Below are 19862 nucleotides of genomic sequence, written 5' to 3' on the forward strand. Positions count from 1 at the left end.
CACTGTACTTCGCTACATGTGACAACAATAAATCCAATCAAATTGCTGGCAAAACTCAGCAGGTTTGAGAGATCTTTAAAGCAGGGTTAATTTTTTTTTTGAGTCCAGTGACTCTTGATCAGAATTGTTTTGAAGCAGGGTCATTGGACCTAAAATGTTAACTTTGCTTTCTCTATACAAATGCTGTCAGACCTGCTGAGTTTTTCCAGCAATTTCTGTTTTTGTTTTATCCCAATTAAAGTTGGGAAATTTGACATCTCTTTTTAATGTTTTTACGCAACTCAGTGAATTGTCTAAATATTTGCCTTTCAATTGCCTGGTGACTCTTTGGGGGTCTATGACACACTCCCAGCAGTGTGATTATGGCCTAACAACAATGCCAGTACACCAAAGCCTCTGCAGGAAGACTAGTATGCGAGCTGGTAGAAGCAGTGAGGATGTCCATCACTAACAATGACTTTATTAGATTAGATTAGATTAGATTAGATTACTTACAGTGTGGAAACAGGCCCTTCGGCCCAACAAGTCCACACCACCCCGCCGAAGCGTAACCCACCCTTACCCCTACATCTACATCTACCCCTTACCTAACACTACGGGCAATTTAGCATGGCCAATTCACCTGACCTGCACATCTTTGGAGTGTGGGAGGAAACCGGAGCACCCGGAGGAAACCCACGCAGACACGGGGAGAACGTGCAAACTCCACACAGTCAGTCGCCTGAGGCGGGAATTGAACCGGAGTCTCTGGTGCTGTGAGGCAGCAGTGCTAACCACTGTGCCACCGTGCCGCCCACTAGCACCACTACTGACTGAACCAACTGAGTTACAGAATCATACAGTACAGAAGAGGCTGTTCAGCCCATCAGGTCAAAATTGGATGATCAGCCGTAATCATATTGAATGGCAGAGCAAGCTTGATGAGCCTATTCTGGCTTCTATTTTCTATCTTTCTATTATGTTATTGCTTGTCATGAGACAAATGAAACATCAGACAAATGTGAAGAGGTATGAAAGCCTTCAACAATTATTTCAAGCCTCAATTAATAAAATTCTTGAAAGGGCAAGATTCAACAAAGGACTGCAATATCTAGATTAATTCATACATGACATCATTAATGATCTCTACAGGCTATTACAGAGATGTAACTGAAGTGACTTGAAGTTAAAATTCATAAAAGACTGGATGCTTGTAGGCATTACTAATAAGTCATTGTCAAATTTACTACAATTTAAAGTTTACCCAACACTGGAAAATTAACTCTATGCACTTCAGAAACAAGAATTTTCTGTCCTGAATAAAGGGTGTGTACTGACCTCAATCTCCTGAAAATATGGAAGAGGTTAAGTAATGAGAGGTCAAACAAAAGCTGGTAGAAAATTTTGCTGAGCTCTTTACGCGCCATAAGAGATGAGGAAATAGAAAGTGAAGTAGGTCATTCAGCTCCTCAAGCCTGTTACATCATTCAAATAGAATCATGGCTGATTTAAAATTCCTCACAAACACTTTCCTGTAACCCTTGATTAGCCCACTGATTAAAAATTAAATTGATGCGGAACCAAACAAACACCGGGATTGTTTGAGGTTAGTTATGTTGGAATTAAAATAAAATGGTTCATTGCATATATGAGATGGAAAGCTTTGACAATATTGGTTTGGTTAAAATGGTTTCCACTGCTATCAAAGCTAAGGAGAGTTTCAGTTTCAAATGGCAATCAGGTTTGGGATGAAGTGCAAGCAAGGAGGCACAACTGACAGTTAATGTAAGCATCTTCAATTAAATTGCATCAGGTTGCCACATCACACAGTAAATAATTACCAACCCCAAACTCAACTCTACCATTAGGGACCAAGGAAGGGACATGTTCAAGCAGAGTCTTCAACTTCTCCAGCTTCCAAAATAACATCTTCAACAAAAAAAAAGTTAACACATCATGCGAGAATTAATCTTCAAGTGAGGAGGTGAACATGTTGGTTTCATGAATAATTAAATCTACTCTATCAAAACTGTTCAAAGTTTAAAAACACTGCATTAAATCACCATTTAACCTAAATGAAGAAGAGGTCTTGCTTATCTTATCTCTTCAGATATTCAAGAACTTTTGTCCCTTGTGTTATCCTTTAAGACCTCTTTGCACATTGCAACATGGGCATTTAACTGACAAATTAATTTCAACATAGATATGAATAAGAAGTTACACTTTGTGAAAATAATGGGGCCATTTGTAACTTGAAAAATAAGTATCGAAATTAGTATTGCTGTAGAAAAGATATACTGTCGAAGCTTTTTACTTTGTACTCATCAGGACAATTCAAAAGAAATACCAATGTAAAGGGAAAACAATATTCACACTGAATGAGAGGAGAATGCTGACTGGTGAGCAAGGGGACTAAAATACTAGGACACGCAAGGCCCTTATGGCAGTCTGTGATAGAGTTTTGATAAGGTTGTGAAAGTGAAGAACTGGAATCTCTTGTAAAGAAGACAAAACTAACTTAAATTTGGGGACTTTCAGTGTTATTGCCATAGAGTCATAGATATATACGGCATGGAAACAGACTAGATTAGATTCCCGAGAAATTAGATTTCTTACAGTGTGGAAACAAGCCCACATCGACCTCCGGAGAGTAACCCACCCAGACCCATTTCCCGCTGACTAATACACCTAACACCACGGGCAATTTATCTGACCTGCACATCTTTGGACTCTGGAAGAAAACTGGAGCACCCGGAGGAAATCCACACAGACACGGGGAGAATGTGCAAACTCCACACAGACAGTTGCCCGAGGCTGAAATCGAACCCAGGTCCCTGGCGCTGTGAGACAGCAGTGCTAACGACTGAGCCACTGTGCCAATCTGACAGTCCAACTCATCCATGCCGACCAGATATACTAAATTAATCTAGTCCTATTTGTCAGCACTTGGCCCCCATCCCTCTAAAGCCTTCTTATTTAGATACCCATCCAGGTGCCCTTTAAGTGATAAAATTGTACCAGCCTCCACCACTTCTTCTGGCAGCTCATTCCATACACATCCCACCCTCTACATGGAAAAACTGCCTCTTAGGTTCCTTTAATACCTTTCCTCTCTCATCTTAAACTTATGCCCTCTAGTTTTGAACTCTCCCACACCAGTGAAAAATCCTTGTATATTTACCCTATCCATGCCCCTCATGACTGTGTAGACCTCTATAAGGTCACCCCTCAGCCTCCAATGCTCCAGGGAAAATTGCCCCAGCATATTCAGCCTCTCTCTATAGCTCAAATCCTCCAACCCTGGCAACACCTCTGTAACTCTTTTCTGAACTCTTTCAAGTTTCACGACATCTTTCCAAAACGAAGGAGACCAGAATTGCACACAATATTCCAAGAGAGGCCTTACCAATGTCCTGTACAGCCGCAACATGACCTCCCAACTCCTATGCTCAATGCACTAAAGGCAACAATACGAAATACCACCTTCACTATCCTATCCACCTATGAGTCCACTTTCAAGGAATTATGAACCTGAACTCCAAGGTCTCTTTGTTCAACAAAACTCCCCAGGACCTTAGCATTAAGTGTACAAGTCCTGCCTTGATTTGCCCTTCCAAAATGCAGCACCTCACATTTATCTAAATTACACTCCATCTGATCAAGCTCCCATTGTACTCTGGAGGTCACCTTCTTTGCTTTACACCTCCATGTTTGGTGCCATTTACAAACCTACTAACCACACCTCTTGTGTCCCCATCCAAATCTGGGTTCTGGAGAGTTGCCAAGATAGAAACCATAGAAAACAACATTACAAAAAGGAGGCATTCGGCCCACTATCTGCCCCCAGTTGAATAAACTGCCCATCCATTCTAATCCCATTTTCTGGTATTTGGTTCATAGCCTTGAAGGTTACAGCATTTCGAGTACAGTTTAATTTCATTAATTTAAATTGATTGGCAAATTTTGGCATGGGGAACTAAAAACAAACATTTCATGACTTCAGTATTACCTGAATATTTTCACAGCTGGTTTAAGTATTTTTGAATTGTAGTCACTGCTGTAATTTAGGGCAAGTGCAACAATTTATTCACAGTAAAATCCCACAAGCAATGACATATTGCACACACAGGTCACTGCAGTGATGTTATTGAGAGGGGGGATACTGACCAAGACTACTTCCTACTACTCCTTTCATAAGGTTAGGGGTTCTCTTCCCTAAATGCACAGAAAAACATATTGACAAAATACATTCCTTCAATGCTGCACTAAGACCAAACCAAAACTTGCAACGTTTTTCTAAGACATCAATTATTATACCTTTAAGAACCCAGTTAGAGCATGAAGCAATCCAGAGGTGCAAGACCATGAACAGTGTGGGATTTTCACAAATTAACAATGATTGAAATTGGTTGGAGCTGGGGTGGGGTGGGATTAGAATGTCTGTACCAGTCTTAACACATTCTTTTCATCATAGAATCGGTTCCAAAATTTGCATTCAGTCTCTGAGTACATCAGCAGGGAATAAATTCTGACATTCCATCAGTATTCCACACTGTTACAAAAAAGCTTAGCATGGCTCAGTACAAATTAACTGATGCTACTGCATACAGGTTTGTGCTTTCTGGAAGAACAGGTTCAAAGTGCATCATGAGGTCATTCATAGGAAATGCTAGATTATCTGGAAATTCCAAACATGGTTGTTAGTTCCAAAGTAGGCAAGCCATTCCATTCTCTTGAATTCCTATACAAACATAAGCAAATGTAACAAAGAAATGTAAACAGATTATCTTTCAGTTATATATCTCAGAAATGATTAGGGTCTAAGGTACAGCATTGGGAGAAGAATAAGTTTTGATCTGCTGCCACTCCTCCTCCTTGTCCCCACTGAACTCTTCCCACAAATAGCACAACTTTTCAAGTAGAAAAGTTACAAGAAGGAGAGAAAGAATGATTAGCTTTAAAAAAAAAGTTTACAAGTAAGACATCAGAGAAAATCAAAAGTAATGATATGGGGATAGGAAGTGGTGGAAGCCAGTAAGAAAAAAATGCAAACAGCATGATAGCAGACTTTCTGCATGCAGGTTTTATAGCATCAGTATTCATGGGTAGTTGGTCACCAAAGGGTACAAGAACATTTTGTTTGGACCACATGCAGAATAATAAGCTTTAACTGCTGCAATGGAAGAGACACTAAATTACCATTGAATTAATTTACCTGCTGGTGGCCAAGCTTTGATGTATCCAGTGCAGTGCACTACTGAATACTGAGACTCTCCTTCCTTGACAGGTCCCAAGCCATTTCTAGGAAAACATCAATGGCACATTCATTGTTAACTTGACAACATTAATCACAGAGGAACATAAAAAGGGTTACAAAAAAATGAAATACATTTTTAGGATGGTCATATAGTGGTAATGCCACTGGGCTGGTATTCCAAACTCTCAGACTAATGTACTGGGAACATGGGTTTGAATCCCACCATGGCAGATGGTGAACATAAGGGCTAGGAGCAGGAGTAGGCCATCTGGCCCATCGAGCCTGCTCCACCATTCAATAAGATCGTGGCTGATCTTTTTGTGGCCTCAGCTCCACTCACCCACCCTCTCACCATAACCTTTAATTCCTTTACTGTTCAAAAAATTATCTATCTTTGCTTTAAAAACATCCAATGAGCAAGGCTCAACCAATTCACCGGGCAGGGAATTCCACAGATTCACAACCCTGAGGGTGAAGAAGTTCCTTCTCAATTCAGTCCTAAATCTGCTCCCCCTTATTTTGAGGCTATGCCCTCTTGTCCTAGTTTCACCAGCCAGTGGAAACATCCTCTCTACTTCTATCTTATCTATTCCCTTCATAATATTAAATGCTTCTATAAGATCCTCCCTCATTCTTCTAAATTCCAATGAATATAATCACAATCTATTCAGTCTCTCCTCATAAGCCAACCCCCGCAATTCTAAATCAACCGAGTGAACCTCCTCTGCACCCATTCTAGTGCCAGTACATTCCTTCTCAAGTAAGGAGACAAACTGCATGCAGTACTCCAGGTGTGGACTCACCAGCACTCTATACAACTGCAACATAATCTCTCTGCTTTCAAACTTCATCGCATTTGCAATGAAGGGCAAAATTCCGTTTGCCTTTTTAATTTCCTGTTGCACATGCAGACCAACCCCCTCTGATTCATACTCAAGGACATCCAGGTCACCCTGCAGAGCAGCATGCTGTAATTTCTTACCATTCAAGTATTAGTGCTTTTCCCTGCGAAGTTTCACAGTCCTCTGTACACTTTACTCTAGCACTCATCTCAGTGTCATCTGCAAACTTTGGCACACTGCATGTGGTGTGGTCTCAACTCCAAATCATCTCTGTAAATTGTGATGTGAAGGTGCCGGTGTTGGACTGGGGTGGACAAAGTAAAAAAAATCACAACACCAGGTTATAGTCCAACAGGTTTATTTCTAAGTAATAGCTTTAAGAGCACTGCTCCTTTATCAGGTAGCTGTGGAGCAAGATCATACGACACATCGTTTGCTATAAATTCTGTGTCTTATGAACCTACTCCACAGCTACCTGCTGAAGGAGCAGTGCGCCGAAAGCTAATACTTCCAAATAAACCTGTTGAACGGTAACCTGGTGTTGTGTGATTTAACTAAATAATTTGTGAATAATTGCAGTTCCAACACTGATCCCTAGGGAACACCACTAGTCACTGATTGCCAACCAGAATAGCACTCAGTTATTCCCACTCTTAGTTTCCTGTCGGTTAACCAATCCTCTTTCCATGCGATACATTGCATGTAACACCTTTCATCTTTATCTTATGCAGCAGCCTTTTGTACAGGAACTTGTTGAATGCCTTTTGGAAATCTAGATACACCACATCTACTGGGCACCCGTTGTCCACCATGTTCGTAATGCTTTCATAGAATTCTAAAAGATTAGAACAAAGAATAAAGAAAATTACAGCACAGGAACAGGCCCTTTGGCCCTCCAAGTCTGCACCGATCCAGATCTTCCATCTAAACCTGTCACCTATTTCCTAAGGATCTGTATCCCTTTGCTCTCTGCTCATTCACGTATCTGTTTGATACATCTTAAATGATGCTATCATGCCTGCCTCTACCACCTCCGCAGGCAATGCGATCCAGGAACCCACAACACTCTGCGTAAAGAACTTTCCACGCATACCTCCCTTAAGCTTTACCCCCTCACTCTGAACTCATGACTTCCAGTAATTGAGTGCCCCACTGTGGGAAAAAGCTTCTTGCTACCCACCCTGTCTATACCTCTCATGATTCTGTAGACCTCAATCAGGTCCCACCTCAACCTCTGTCTTTCTAATGAAAATAATCCTAAGCCACTCAACCTCTCTTCACAGCTAGCACCCTCCAGATCAGGCAACATCCTGGTGAATCTCCTCTGCACCCTCTCCAAAGCATTCACATCCTTCTGCTAATGTGGCGGCCAGAACTATGCAGTATTCCAAATGTGGCCGAACCAAAGCCCTACACAATTATAACATGATCTGCCAACTCTTGTACTCAATACCCTGTCTAATGAAGGAAAGCATGCCATATGCCTTCTTGACCACACTATTGACCTGCGTTGCCACCTACAGGTTACAATGAACCTGAACGTCCAGATCTCTCTGTACATCAATATTCCCCAGGACTTTACCATTTAACGTGTAGTTCGCTCTTGAACTGAATCTTCCAAAATACATCACCTTGCATTTGCCCAGATTGAAATCCATCTGCCATTTCTCTGATCTATCTATATTCTGCTCCATTCTCTGCAAACTTGCTAATCAGACCACCTATACCTTTTTCCAGATCAGTTATGTATATCATAACCAACAGTTATCCCAACATGGATCCCTGTGGAACACCACTGGTCACAGTTCTCCATTTTGAGAAACATCCTTCCACTACTACTCTGTCTCCTCCTGCCCAGCCAGTTTTCTACCCATTTAGCTAGTACACCCTGGACCCCATGTGATTTCACTTTCTCCATCAGCCTACCATGGGGAACTTTATCAAATGCCTTACTGAAGTCAATGTATATGACATCTATGGCCCTTCCCTCATTCATCAACACTGTCACTTCCTCAAAGAATTCTATTAAGTTGGTGAGACATGACCTTGCCTGCACAAAACCATGTTTCCTATCACTGATAAACCCATTTTCACCCAAATGTAAATAGAGCATATCCCTTAGTAGCTTCTGCAGCAGCTTCCCGACCACGGACGTCAGGCTCATTGGTCTATAATTACCTGGCTTATTCCTGCTATCCTTCTTAAACGGGGGACAACATTAGCAATTCTCCAGTCCTCCGGAACCTCACCCGTGTTCAAGGACACTGCAAAGATATCTGTTAAGGCCCCAGCTATTTCGTCACTCACTTCCCTCAGTAACCTGCGACAGATCCCATTCGGACCTGGGGAGTTGTCCGCCTTAATACCTTTTAGAATACACAATACTTCCTGCCTCTTTATGCCTATCCCTAACCTCAACATTTGCCATGTCCCACTCCTCAGTGAATACCAATGCAAAGTGAATACCAATTAAGAATCTCACCCATTTTCTCTGACTCCACGCATAACTTTGCTCCTTTGTCCTTGAGTGGGTCAACCCTTTCTCTTGGTACCCTCTTGCTCCTTACATATGAATAAAAGGCTTTGGGATTTTCCTTAACCCTGTTTGCTAAAGATATCTCATGACCGCTTTCGCACTCTTAATTTGTCATTTCAGATTGGTTCTACTTCCCCAATATTCTTCTAAAGCTTCGTCTGTTTTCAGTCACCTAGACCTTACATATTCTTCCTTTTTTCTCTTAGCTAGTTTCACAATTTCACCCATCATCCACGGTTCCCTAATCTTGCCATTTCTATCCCTCATTTTCACAGGGACGTGTCTGTCTGAACTCTAATCAACCTCTCTTTAAAAGCCTCCCACATAACAAATGTGGACTTATCTTCAAATAGCTGCTCTTAATCCATATTCCCCAGCTCCTGTTGAATTTTGCAGTAGTTGCACTTTCCCCATTTTAGCACTCTTTCTTTAGGACCACTCTCATCTTTGTCTATGAGTATTCTAAACCTTACAGAATTGTGATCACTATTCTCAAAGTAATCCCATACTCAAACTTCAACACCTGGCCGGGCTTATTCCCCAACGCCAGGTCCAAAATGGCCCCTTCCTGAGTTGGACTATTTACATGCTGCTCTAGAAAACCCTCATGGATGTCCGGGGCCACGTGGTGGCTCAGTAGTTAGCACTGCTGCCTCACAGCACCGGGGACCCGGGTTCGATTACAGCCTCGGATGGAGTTTGTGTATTTTCCCTATGTCAGCATGGGCTTCCTTCAGATGCTCCCGTTTCCTCCCACAATCCAAAGATGTGCAGGTTAGGTGAATTGGCCATGCTAAATTGTCCATAGTGTTCAGGGATGTGTAGGTTAGATGCATTAGTCAGGGGTAAATGTAGAGTAATTGGATAGGAGAATGGATTTGGCTGGGATACTCTCCGGAGGGTCAGTGTGGACTTGTTGGGCTGAAGGGCCTCTCTCCACACTTATAGGGATTCTATGGTCCTTACAAATTCTGTTCCATCAGACTCTAACACTAAGTGAAGCCCAGTAAATGTTGTGAAAATTAAAATCTCCTATCACTACCACACTGTTGCCGCTAGTTTTTCCATACTCTGTCTACATATTTGTATCTCTATCTCACGCTCACTGTTGGAAGGCTTGTAGTACAGACCCAACATTGTTACTGCATCCTTCCTATTTCTGAGTTCTGTCCATATTGCCTCACTGCTCGAGTTCTCCATAGTGCCCTCCTTCAGCATAGCTGTGATATCCTCTCTGACCAGTAATGCAACTCCTTCACCCCTTTTACTTCCCTCTCTATATCGCCTGAAGCATTTATATCCTGGGATATTTAGTTGCCAGTCATGCCCTTCCCTCAACCAAGTCTCAGTAATAGCAATAACATCATACTCCCAGTTACTAATCCAAGCCTTAAGTTCATTTGCCTTGCCTACTACACTTGTTGCAATAAAACAAATGCACCTCAGACTACTTGTCCCATTGCGTTCAACAATTGTTCCCTGCCTACTCTTCCCCTTAGTCACGCTGACTTAATTATCTAGTTCCTTACAGGCTTTAGTTATTACCTCCTTACTGTCCACTAATAGTTAAACATGACCTGCCCTCCATGAATGCTTTGTGCATCTGCCCAATGGGACAACTTCTATCTAGATGCCTTACTATTTCTTTCTTGATAATAGACTCAAGCATTTTCCCCACTACAGAAGTTAAGCTAACCAATCTATAATTACCCATCTTTTGTTGACCTCCTTTTTAAAATAATGGTGTCACATTTGCTGTTTTCTAATCTGCTGCAACTGCCCCACAGTCCAGTGAATTTTGGAAAATTACCACAAGTGCATTTGCTATTTCTCCCGCCATCTGTTTTGGCTCTCTCGGATGCATTCCATCAAGGCTAGGAGACTGGTCTACCCTTAGCTCCATTAGCTGGCCCAACAGGACCTCTTTCAGGACAATGATTGTATCCAGGTCCTCAGTGACCTTCACCTCTTTGTCATCAATTACTGGTATGTTATGCATGTCCTCCACTGTGAAGACCGACACAAAATACCTGTTTGATACCTCGGCTATTTCTGCATATCCCATTACTAAATTCCCCTTCTCAGACTCTAAAGGACGAACATTTACCTCAGCCACTCTTTTCTGTTTAATATGTTTATAAAAACTTTCGCTATCTGTCTTTATATTCCGAGCTAGTTTTTTTTCTCATAATCTATTTCTTTATAGCTCTTTTAGTGGCTTTCTGCTAACCTTTAAGCTTTCCAATCTTCTAGTTTCCCACTGATCATAGCCACTTTTTATGTCTTCTCTTTCAATTTGGTAGACTCCTTTATTTCCTTAGACACCCATGGTAGACGATCCCTTTTCTTACAGTCTTTCCTTTTCACTGGGATATTCTTTTGCTGAGTATTTTGAAAAATTGCTTTCAAAGTCCTCCACTGTTCATCAACTGCCCGACCATAAAGTCTTTGCTTCTAGTCTACTTTAGCCAACTCCTCCCTCACCCTGCTGTAGTCTCCCTTGTTTAAGAACAGGATTCTGGTGTTGGATTTTACCTTCGCACTTTCCATTGGTATACTAAATTCAACCATATGTGATTGCTCCTTCCAAGAGGATCTCTAACCATGACATCATTAATTATTCCAGTTTCATTGCACAGGGCCAGATCTAGGATAACTAGCTCTCTCATCGGTTCCATTACATACTGTTCAAGGAATTTAATTTCAATAAAAATGTAGAATATTGGTGACCAGGTAACCATAGCTGATTGTCATTAAATAGTCATCTGGCTCATTTAGGGTAGGAAATCTGCCATCCTTACAGAGTCTGACCTACTTGTGATGCCAGACCCACAGAGATTTGCTCTTAACTATTGTCAAGGCAAATAAATGCTGCCCGTGCCAATGATGCCCATATTCCATGAATGAATAATTTAAAAAAACTTGTCATGCAGCTAAAAAAAATTAATATTTCATATTTAAAATAGATTAGGGTATCACCTATATCTCTTGCGTAGAATGGTCAGCCTGCTCAATGAGATATGTTCCAAAGGAGCGGTTCCACACCTGCATTTAAAAATCCATTACAGTTATGTTCAATATTGGCGCTGCTTTGTACTTTAAGCTGTCTGAAAAACTATAATTTCTATTGACTGAACTGCAAAGTTACTGTTACAGTCTAGACAGCATTCTAGGATTATAACTTAAGCACAACATAAAAGGTCAATTCCCCTTAGTAATACAATGCCTTTGAAGAAATAAAATTTGATATGATAAGAACTTTACCTGGTTGTGTCCTACAAAGTAAATGGTTTGCAGCAAGAATAATAAAGGTAGTTGCTGTGCACTTATCAAGCAAAAAATGTTTTTTATATCGAGCTCTTAAATTAAATAGTTTCATAACTAGACACAGAATATACAGATGCTAAGTGTGAAACACATTTGAATTGACTGACAATCTCATCAAAAGCATCAGATTTTTAAAAGGTATACTGAACAGGAAAGAAGCAGACATCAACACAAATCAAAATATCAGACAAATGCAACTGAACATTCTACCACAAAAGAGAACATGCAAAAGACCAGAAGACCAGCAACCAGACAGGAGAGACTAGAGACTGGGGAAGATTGCAGAAAGAAAGCAAGACATAGCTATAAATGTATTTACAAGGATAAAGCTTCAAATTTATCGGAATGTGGTGAGGATATTCAGATTAAAGACTAAATCAATGAAGACAGTGCCAGGGTGTGCGAGACACAGAGCAATACAAGCAGCAGAAATTTAGAGAAACTAGAGTTGTTGAAGTTGGAAATAGAAAGCTATGAAGAAGAAACTTTAAGTAACAAAACATGGATAATGGCAAGTACAAGGGTTTCAGTAACAGGAGGATGGCACAGAAAGCAGTCAATGTTGCAAGGTTAAATCAACAGATTTATTGATAGGGTGAATCTGTAAAACCCAAGAACAAGACTACATAATTAAGGTTATGAACCTACTATGAAGTTTATTGTAAAAGGTTATATCATACATCAGCAGAATTATGTCAAATTACACAATATACAATGTTTAGCATTTCCTTTATTGGTTACAACATACAACATGCTTCAATTTAAATTGAATGGGAAGAGGTCTCTTTTTAAAATGTTTAGAGGGGTTTGTCAGAGAAGATTAATATTTTAAAGTGGATTTAAACCATTACAATGGTGTACTTTGTCAAAGGCACTGGTTGTGTATTTTAGAGGGGAAAAATATTGTCAGAGAGAGGAAGATATAGGGGCAAGAGGAAAGAATGGCACATTGAGATTCATTATTGATTCTTTGTGCAAACAGTGACCACCAACACGCAGACCAAATGGTCTCTTCCCATTTTGCAGAGATCTTATAATTTTAAGAAGTTATAATCATGGCAATTGTAATCCATGGAGCCATTTCCCGGTCACCCAATGTGCAATACAAAAGAGAGAACACAAATTGATCTACTGTAATGTTGCCACACTTCATTTCAAGGGGCGGCACGGTGGCACAGTGGTTAGCACTGCTGCCTCACAGCGCCAGAGACCCGGGTTCAATTCCAGCCTCGGGTGACTGACTGTGTGGAGTTTGCACATTCTCCCCGTGTCTGCGTGGGTTTCCTCCGGGTGCTCCAGTTTCTTCCCACAGTCCAAAGATATGCAGGTCAGGTGAATTGGCCATGCTAAATTGCCCGTAGTGTTAGGTAAGGGGTAAATGTCGGGGTATGGGTGGGTTGCGCTTCGGCGGGTCGGTGTGGACTTGTTGGGCCAAAGAGCATCTAATCTAATCTAATTTCAGATTCAGACAATTTCTAGTCATAGAACTGCTTGAACAACTCTATAACAAAAACAACATATTAAACAGAAATGCTGCTTTATCACAGAAAAACCATATCCTTAACTGATAAATTACTCGATGAAACAAGATTACACAAACTCTTACAATCTAGTTGCACTCTCAGCAGGTGGCTTTGAGTAAAAAGACCACTTTAATTTCAAACATTCCATTCACCAATTTAAAATCGTAACATGTTAGTAGAAACTTAATGGATCCTCAACTATAATAACTCAGAACTGAAATAGAAGCTTTGAAGAGAAAAAAAAAATCAACTCTGGTTGTATTTTTTAAAAGGCAGAATGTTAAAGTATTAGCATATACAGTAGGTCTATTAGGAGAGAGTAGGGCAGCGAAATGTTTTTTGGATTACTTTAACATTACTGTTCCTTCACTGAAAAGGCAGTGGAAGAATGGATACAACCTATACTAGAGACAGTATAGTAGCAGTGAGTGGCTAGTTTTCAAACTGGAAATGTCCCCCACAGATCAGTATTAGGATCACTGCTCACTTTGATATAAATTAATGTCCGGGATTTGGGTAAAAGAGCAAAATTTCAAAATTCACAAATGATATGGTATTCAAACATGTACTAAACAATGAGGATAGCAAGAAACCTTAGAAGGGTGTAGACAGACTGTTGAAGTGGAGAAACACATGACAAATAAAATTTCACACAGAAAAGAAACATGAAGTGATGCATTTTGGTTTACAAAATTGTGGTGCTTTCTTTTGGAGAGGGAGGAGGGGTGAACACTAGCCTTATCAGCCTGGACCAGCAGAAAGGCCTTTGATAGGATATCGCACACAATCATGTGGGATGTACTCTCCCAACTGGGCTTCGGGGAGGGAATCTGCAATTAGATCCGACTGCTCTCCATCAACATCATTAGTGCAGTCTCAATCAATGGATTGGAATCAGAAGGCTTCCCAATCAGATCCCGGAGTCAGGAAGGGCTGCCCACACTGCCGTCTCTTGTTTTTCTGTTGTATAGTTCTTTGCTGAGTCCATCAGGAAAGATGGGAGCCTGAGAGGGATGACTATTCCAGGCAGCAGAGGCCAGCAGGTCAAAGCCTGTTTTACATGGATGAATGACATCACCATTTTCTGCTCAGATCCACTATCAGTGCACAGAATCATGAGCATCTGCAACCAGTTCAAACTGGCCTTGGGAGCCAATGTCAATCGAGGCAAAAGCAAGACCATGTTGTTTAGGGTCCTTCATTCCCTTCATCATTAGGGCAGATTACTTGAATATGCTGGGAATATGGTTTGGAGGGGCTGGATAGTGCACAAAATCTTGGGAGGAGCACATTGCCAAAGTGAAGCAGAAACTGCTCCTTTGGAAGCACTGCTCCCTCTTCATTGTGGGTAAAACCATGGTCATCAGGTGTGAGGTACTCTCTGTTGTCGTAGTCTGGCCCATCCTCCAAACCTGAGCTGTTTCAGTCACCTGAGCCAACTTTCATTTCGTCTGGAAGCCTAAGATGCAGGGTGTGCAGGGACTCCATGCACAAAATTCTGGATAAAGGGGGAGAACACACCCAATGTTGCCCTCATCCTGATGGCCACCTTTGTATGTGGCTTCATCAAGTAAACACAAGTGTCACTACCTACTGAGGTTCTACCTATCCTCAGTGTTACGAAGGATGGAGCTGCCTCTGCTGCTGCGGAATGCTCCAAGTGGTTGGACAGTTTCATATCACCTGTCCTTCAAGGAGAAATTTGCAAAGAAAAACACCTATGACAATAAGTCCATCAGGAAGTGGTCAGCATGTAGCGTCCTCGAGACCCTGTGGGAAAAGGAGAGGGTGGGTCCTGTCGGAATGTTCCCTGAGCAGCCTGTCAAAGTCATTTGGCATATTGCCTCATCACCAGAACTTTCCAACAAGCACAGCCATTGTTTGGCATGTGATGAGAAGGGCACTACCTGTTCGATCCTTTACATCCACCCAGTCAGCCTGCGCCACCACACACTGCCCTCGAAGTGGCTGCGGAAGGAGGGGAGAGGTTGGGACTGTCATCTCCTTCTGGAATGTGCCTTTTCAAAAGAAGTCTCGTACTGAGCAGCTCCATGTCTTGGGACTCTGTGCTCTCATCTATTCCCCAGGTTGCACACCGAGACATACACTGACTGCATCTGGAGAACCATCACCTAGGTGATATATGCTCCTTGGTCTGAGTGATCCTTTTTGGTCTTCCAAATCAAGGAGTTGATCCCGACTGAGTACGGCAGACTAGCAATCCATGCACAAGGACAATAAGATTAAGCTGCACAACACAATGCTGCATTTTATTTTTTAACTTTTCAATAGTTATTTTTGTTGTTATTCCTACCAAAGTAGATGACTTTCACATTTATCAACATTGTACTCCTTCTGCCAGACCTTTGCCCACTCAAACTATCTATATCCCTCTGCAAACTTTCAGAGTCCTCTGCACACTTAGCTCTACCACTCATCCTAGTGTCATCCGCAAACTTTGACATACTACACGTGGTCTCCAAATCCAAATCATCTCAGTAAATTATAAACAATTGCAGTCCCAACACTGATCCGAGGCACACCAGTAGTCACTAACTGCCAACCGAAAAACACTTATCCCCACTCTTTGATTCCTGTTAACTTACCAATCCACTATCCATGCTAATACATTACCTATAATACCACACACCTTTATCTTATGCAGCAGCATTTTCTGAGGCACTTTGTCGAATGCTGTTTGGAAATCCAGATACGCTACATCTACTGGGTCCCCATTGTCCACCGCGATTGTAATGTCTTCATAGAACTCCAGTCAATTAGGTAAACATGACCTGCCTTTCTTGGTACATCTGCCCAATGGGATAATTTCTATCTAGATGTCACGCTATTTCTTCCTTGATTTAGATCCAAGCACTTGCAACAATACAGAAGTTAAGCTAACTGGCCAATAATTCTCTATCTTTTGTCCACCTCCTTTTTTAAACAGTTGCCTCATATTTGCTGTTTTCCAATCTGCTGGAAGTGCCTGAGCCCAGCGAATTTTAAAAAATTACCCCATGCACATTGACTATTTCTCCTGCCATCTCTTAGTACTCTGGAATGCATTTCATCAGGGCCAGGAGACATGTCTAACCTTTAGCTCTATTAGCTTGCCCAACTAACATTTTCACAAAAATGATTGTTTCCAGGTCCTCACCTACCTTAGTCTCCTTGTCATCAATTACTAGCATGTTATTTGTGTCCTCCACTGTGAAGACCCATGCAAAATACCTGTTCACTATTTCTTCATTTCCCATTATTAAATGTCTCTTCTCATCCTCTAAGGGACAAATGTTTACCTTCGCCACTCTTTTTCATTTCATACATTTGTAGAAACTTTTGCTATCTGTCTTTATATTGTGAGCTAGTTTATTCTCATAATCTATCTTAATTTTCCTTATCGCTTTTTTGTGGCTTTCTGTTGCCCTTTAAGCTTTCACATTCTTCTAGTTTTCCACTGATCTTGCTACTTTGGATGCCTTCTCTTTCAATTTGATAACCTCCCTTATTTCCTTAGATATCCATGGCTGATTCTCCCTTTTCCCTGGTATATACTTTTGATAAGCACTTTGAAAAATTGCTGTGAAAGTCCTCCACTGTTCCTCAACCGTCCCACCATAAAGTCTTAGCTTCTAGTCTACTTAGCCAACTGCTCTCTCATCCTGTTGTAGTCTCCTTGTTTAAGCACAGGACCCTGGTATTGGATTTTATCTTCTCAGTTTCTATCAGTACTCTAAATTCAACCATACTGTAATTACTCCTTCTAAGATCCCTAGAGGATTCCTAACTATAAGATCATTAATAATTCCTGTCTCATTACACAGGATCCGATCTAGGATAGCTTGCTCCCTCATCGGTTCCACCACATACTGTTCAAGAAAACTATCATGAATATATACTCAATGAACTCCTCCTCAAGGCTGCCTTGACCGACCTGGTTTGACCATTCAACATGAAGATTACAATCCTCCATAATAATTGTCATACAATGTTTACAGGTATTAGTTATTTCTTTGTTTAATGTCTGTCCCAATGTGATATATTTGGTGGCCTGTAGACTATCCCTATCAGTGACTTTTTCTTAGACTTTCTAATTTCCACCCAAATGGATTCAGCCTTATTCTCATCTACATTAGCTCTCACTACTGCCCTGATGTCATCCTTAAATATCAGAGCTACACCACCTCCCTTACCTTCCTGTCTGTCTGTCTTCCCAAACAGTCTGATACCGCTGGATATTTCATTCCCAGTCCTGACCATCCTGCAACCATGCCTCCATAATGGACTCATTCGGAATGATCTGTGCCGTTATTAATCTAGTTTGTTTCAAATGCTATGAGCATTCAGGTAAAGTGCCCTTATGCTAATTTTTATACCCTCTTCTTGAATTTTAACAACTCCATTAATATCATCTCCTGAGTTTTCCTTCCTTTTAACTTCTTTCATAGTCTGATGTAGTTAAACCCTCTTGCACAAATATTAACCTGCTGCTTTCTTTTCTATTTACCAGTATACTTCCGGTCTCCTCCCTTCCCACCAATTCACTAGTTTAAAGTACTAGTGACCACCCTATTTATCCTTTTCGTGAGAACACTGGTTCCAGATCAATTCAGGTGGAGAGCATCTAAATGATACAGATCCCTCCTGTCCAAAACTGATGCCAATATCCCATGAAATGGAAGCCATCTTTCTCACACCACTCCTTTAGCCACATATTTACTTCCCTAATTTTCTTATCCCTAAACCAATTTGCATGTGGGTTGGGTAGTAATCTGGAGATTATAGCCCTTGAGGATCTGTTCCTGAATTTTGTTCCTCGTGCCTGATAATCCCCAAACAGGTCCTCTTTCCTAGCCTTACCTATGTTTTTTTGTCCCAGTGTGGACCACAACTAGATCATCACCCTCCTGCTCCAATATCCATTCAAACTGGTCAGAGATGTCCCTCACCCTGACACTGGGGTGAATTTTCAGACTTGTTTTTCTAGGACCAACACTCAGTTTGTTATCTTTTTTTATAACGTATCTATAGAGTCACTAAAAATCTGGTCATATATATCTGGTTAGGTTGTTATCATGCTTTAGCATTTCCCTCCTTACTAATGTTTTAGTCATTTTTGCTGCTTTTACATTCTGTCCAATCTTAAGATCTGCCATCTGTATTTGCACAAATCAAATGTTTTTGCTTAGCGTTTGATACTATCTTTAACTTTTTTTCGTTAGCCACATTGGATTTTTTCTTTCTTGTTGGAATGTTTCTATTTTGTGTATTCTGAAATATCCCTTTATATGTCTGCCATTACATCTCCAATAACCTATCCCCTAAAGTGATTTGCGAGTTCAGTTTAGCCAGCTCTGCTTCTCTGCCCTCATAACGGCCCTTATTTAAGTTCCCAAATTTGATTCCTTGCCCTCACTATTTATTTCGAAATCTTTACTTCCTTGGTTATGTGATTCACAAGAACTTTGGTCCCCAGTACCGTTCAGATGCAGACCATTCCAATAGCACAGATCCTGTTTTTGTCAGAGATGTTGCCAGTGTTCCATGAGCTGCAACCCACTTCGCCCACACAAGTCTATGAGCCATGCATTCATCTCTCTAATCTGATTTGTACAGTGCCAATTTGCATGTGGTTTAGTTAACATTCCACAGATTATGACCTTTGAGACTCTGCTTCTTAATTTGGCACCAAACACCTCATACTGACTATGCATAACCTCCTTCTTTCTCCTGCTTTTTCTCATTGGTATGTAAATGGACATCACTATGAAAGGATTGTCTCTTCTCACTTTGAACAGATGATCCAAAGCCTGCTGCAGTTCAGGCAACAGAACCATCCAGGCCCATGTTTAATCTGCATAGAATTTTTCATTCTCTTCATTATATTGTCCCCTATTGTACTGCATTCCTTTTTGCTCCCCACTCTATAACAAGGTGTTTCTGTACCTATGTGCCATAGCGAGTTAGCTCAAACCCCACCCTGCAGTTCATGCTATTAGCCAAACAAACTGAATGAACTTCAAATTTTTGGACACTTGCAAAGATTCAAGCTCTTAGACTCAAAGTTCTTACCTGCCTCAACAACAGTCACAACAAAAACAGAAATCGCTGGCAAAACCCAGCAGGTTTGACAACATCTGTGAGAATAAAGCAGATTAATGTTTTGACTCTGGTGACTCTCGACAAGAACTGATAGTGCTAAAAAAAAAGCTGATACTTATGTTGAAGACAAGGTTGGGATGGGGGAGAGAAAGGTGACCGAAATGGTGGGGATGGAGCAGAGAGTGTGAGAGAGAGAGAGTGAGAGAGACAGAGAAAAGAAAAGAAGAGAGACAAAAGGAGAGAGAGAAAAATATAAAAAGGGTAGATAACCAACAAGATTATGGGCAGGCCAGGAT

The 19862-nt window shown here is 41.1% G+C and overlaps 1 protein-coding gene across 8 annotated transcripts in view; it reads right to left on the reverse strand.

Annotated features, from left to right (window-relative positions):
- arnt2 (aryl-hydrocarbon receptor nuclear translocator 2) overlaps positions 1–19862 on the reverse strand; it is a 454524-nt gene that overhangs the window by 271368 nt on the left and 163294 nt on the right. For all 8 annotated transcript variants that reach the window (XM_072564841.1, XM_072564840.1, XM_072564847.1 and 5 more), the window contains 2 exons: positions 11594–11659; positions 5195–5280 (listed from right to left, as the gene is read on the reverse strand). In XM_072564841.1, the coding sequence (XP_072420942.1) occupies positions 5195–5280; positions 11594–11659 (152 nt within the window). The remainder of the gene's footprint in view (positions 1–5194; positions 5281–11593; positions 11660–19862) is intronic.

Source organism: Chiloscyllium punctatum, chromosome 48 (genome assembly GCF_047496795.1).
Source record: "Chiloscyllium punctatum isolate Juve2018m chromosome 48, sChiPun1.3, whole genome shotgun sequence".
NCBI lineage: Eukaryota > Metazoa > Chordata > Chondrichthyes > Orectolobiformes > Hemiscylliidae > Chiloscyllium > Chiloscyllium punctatum.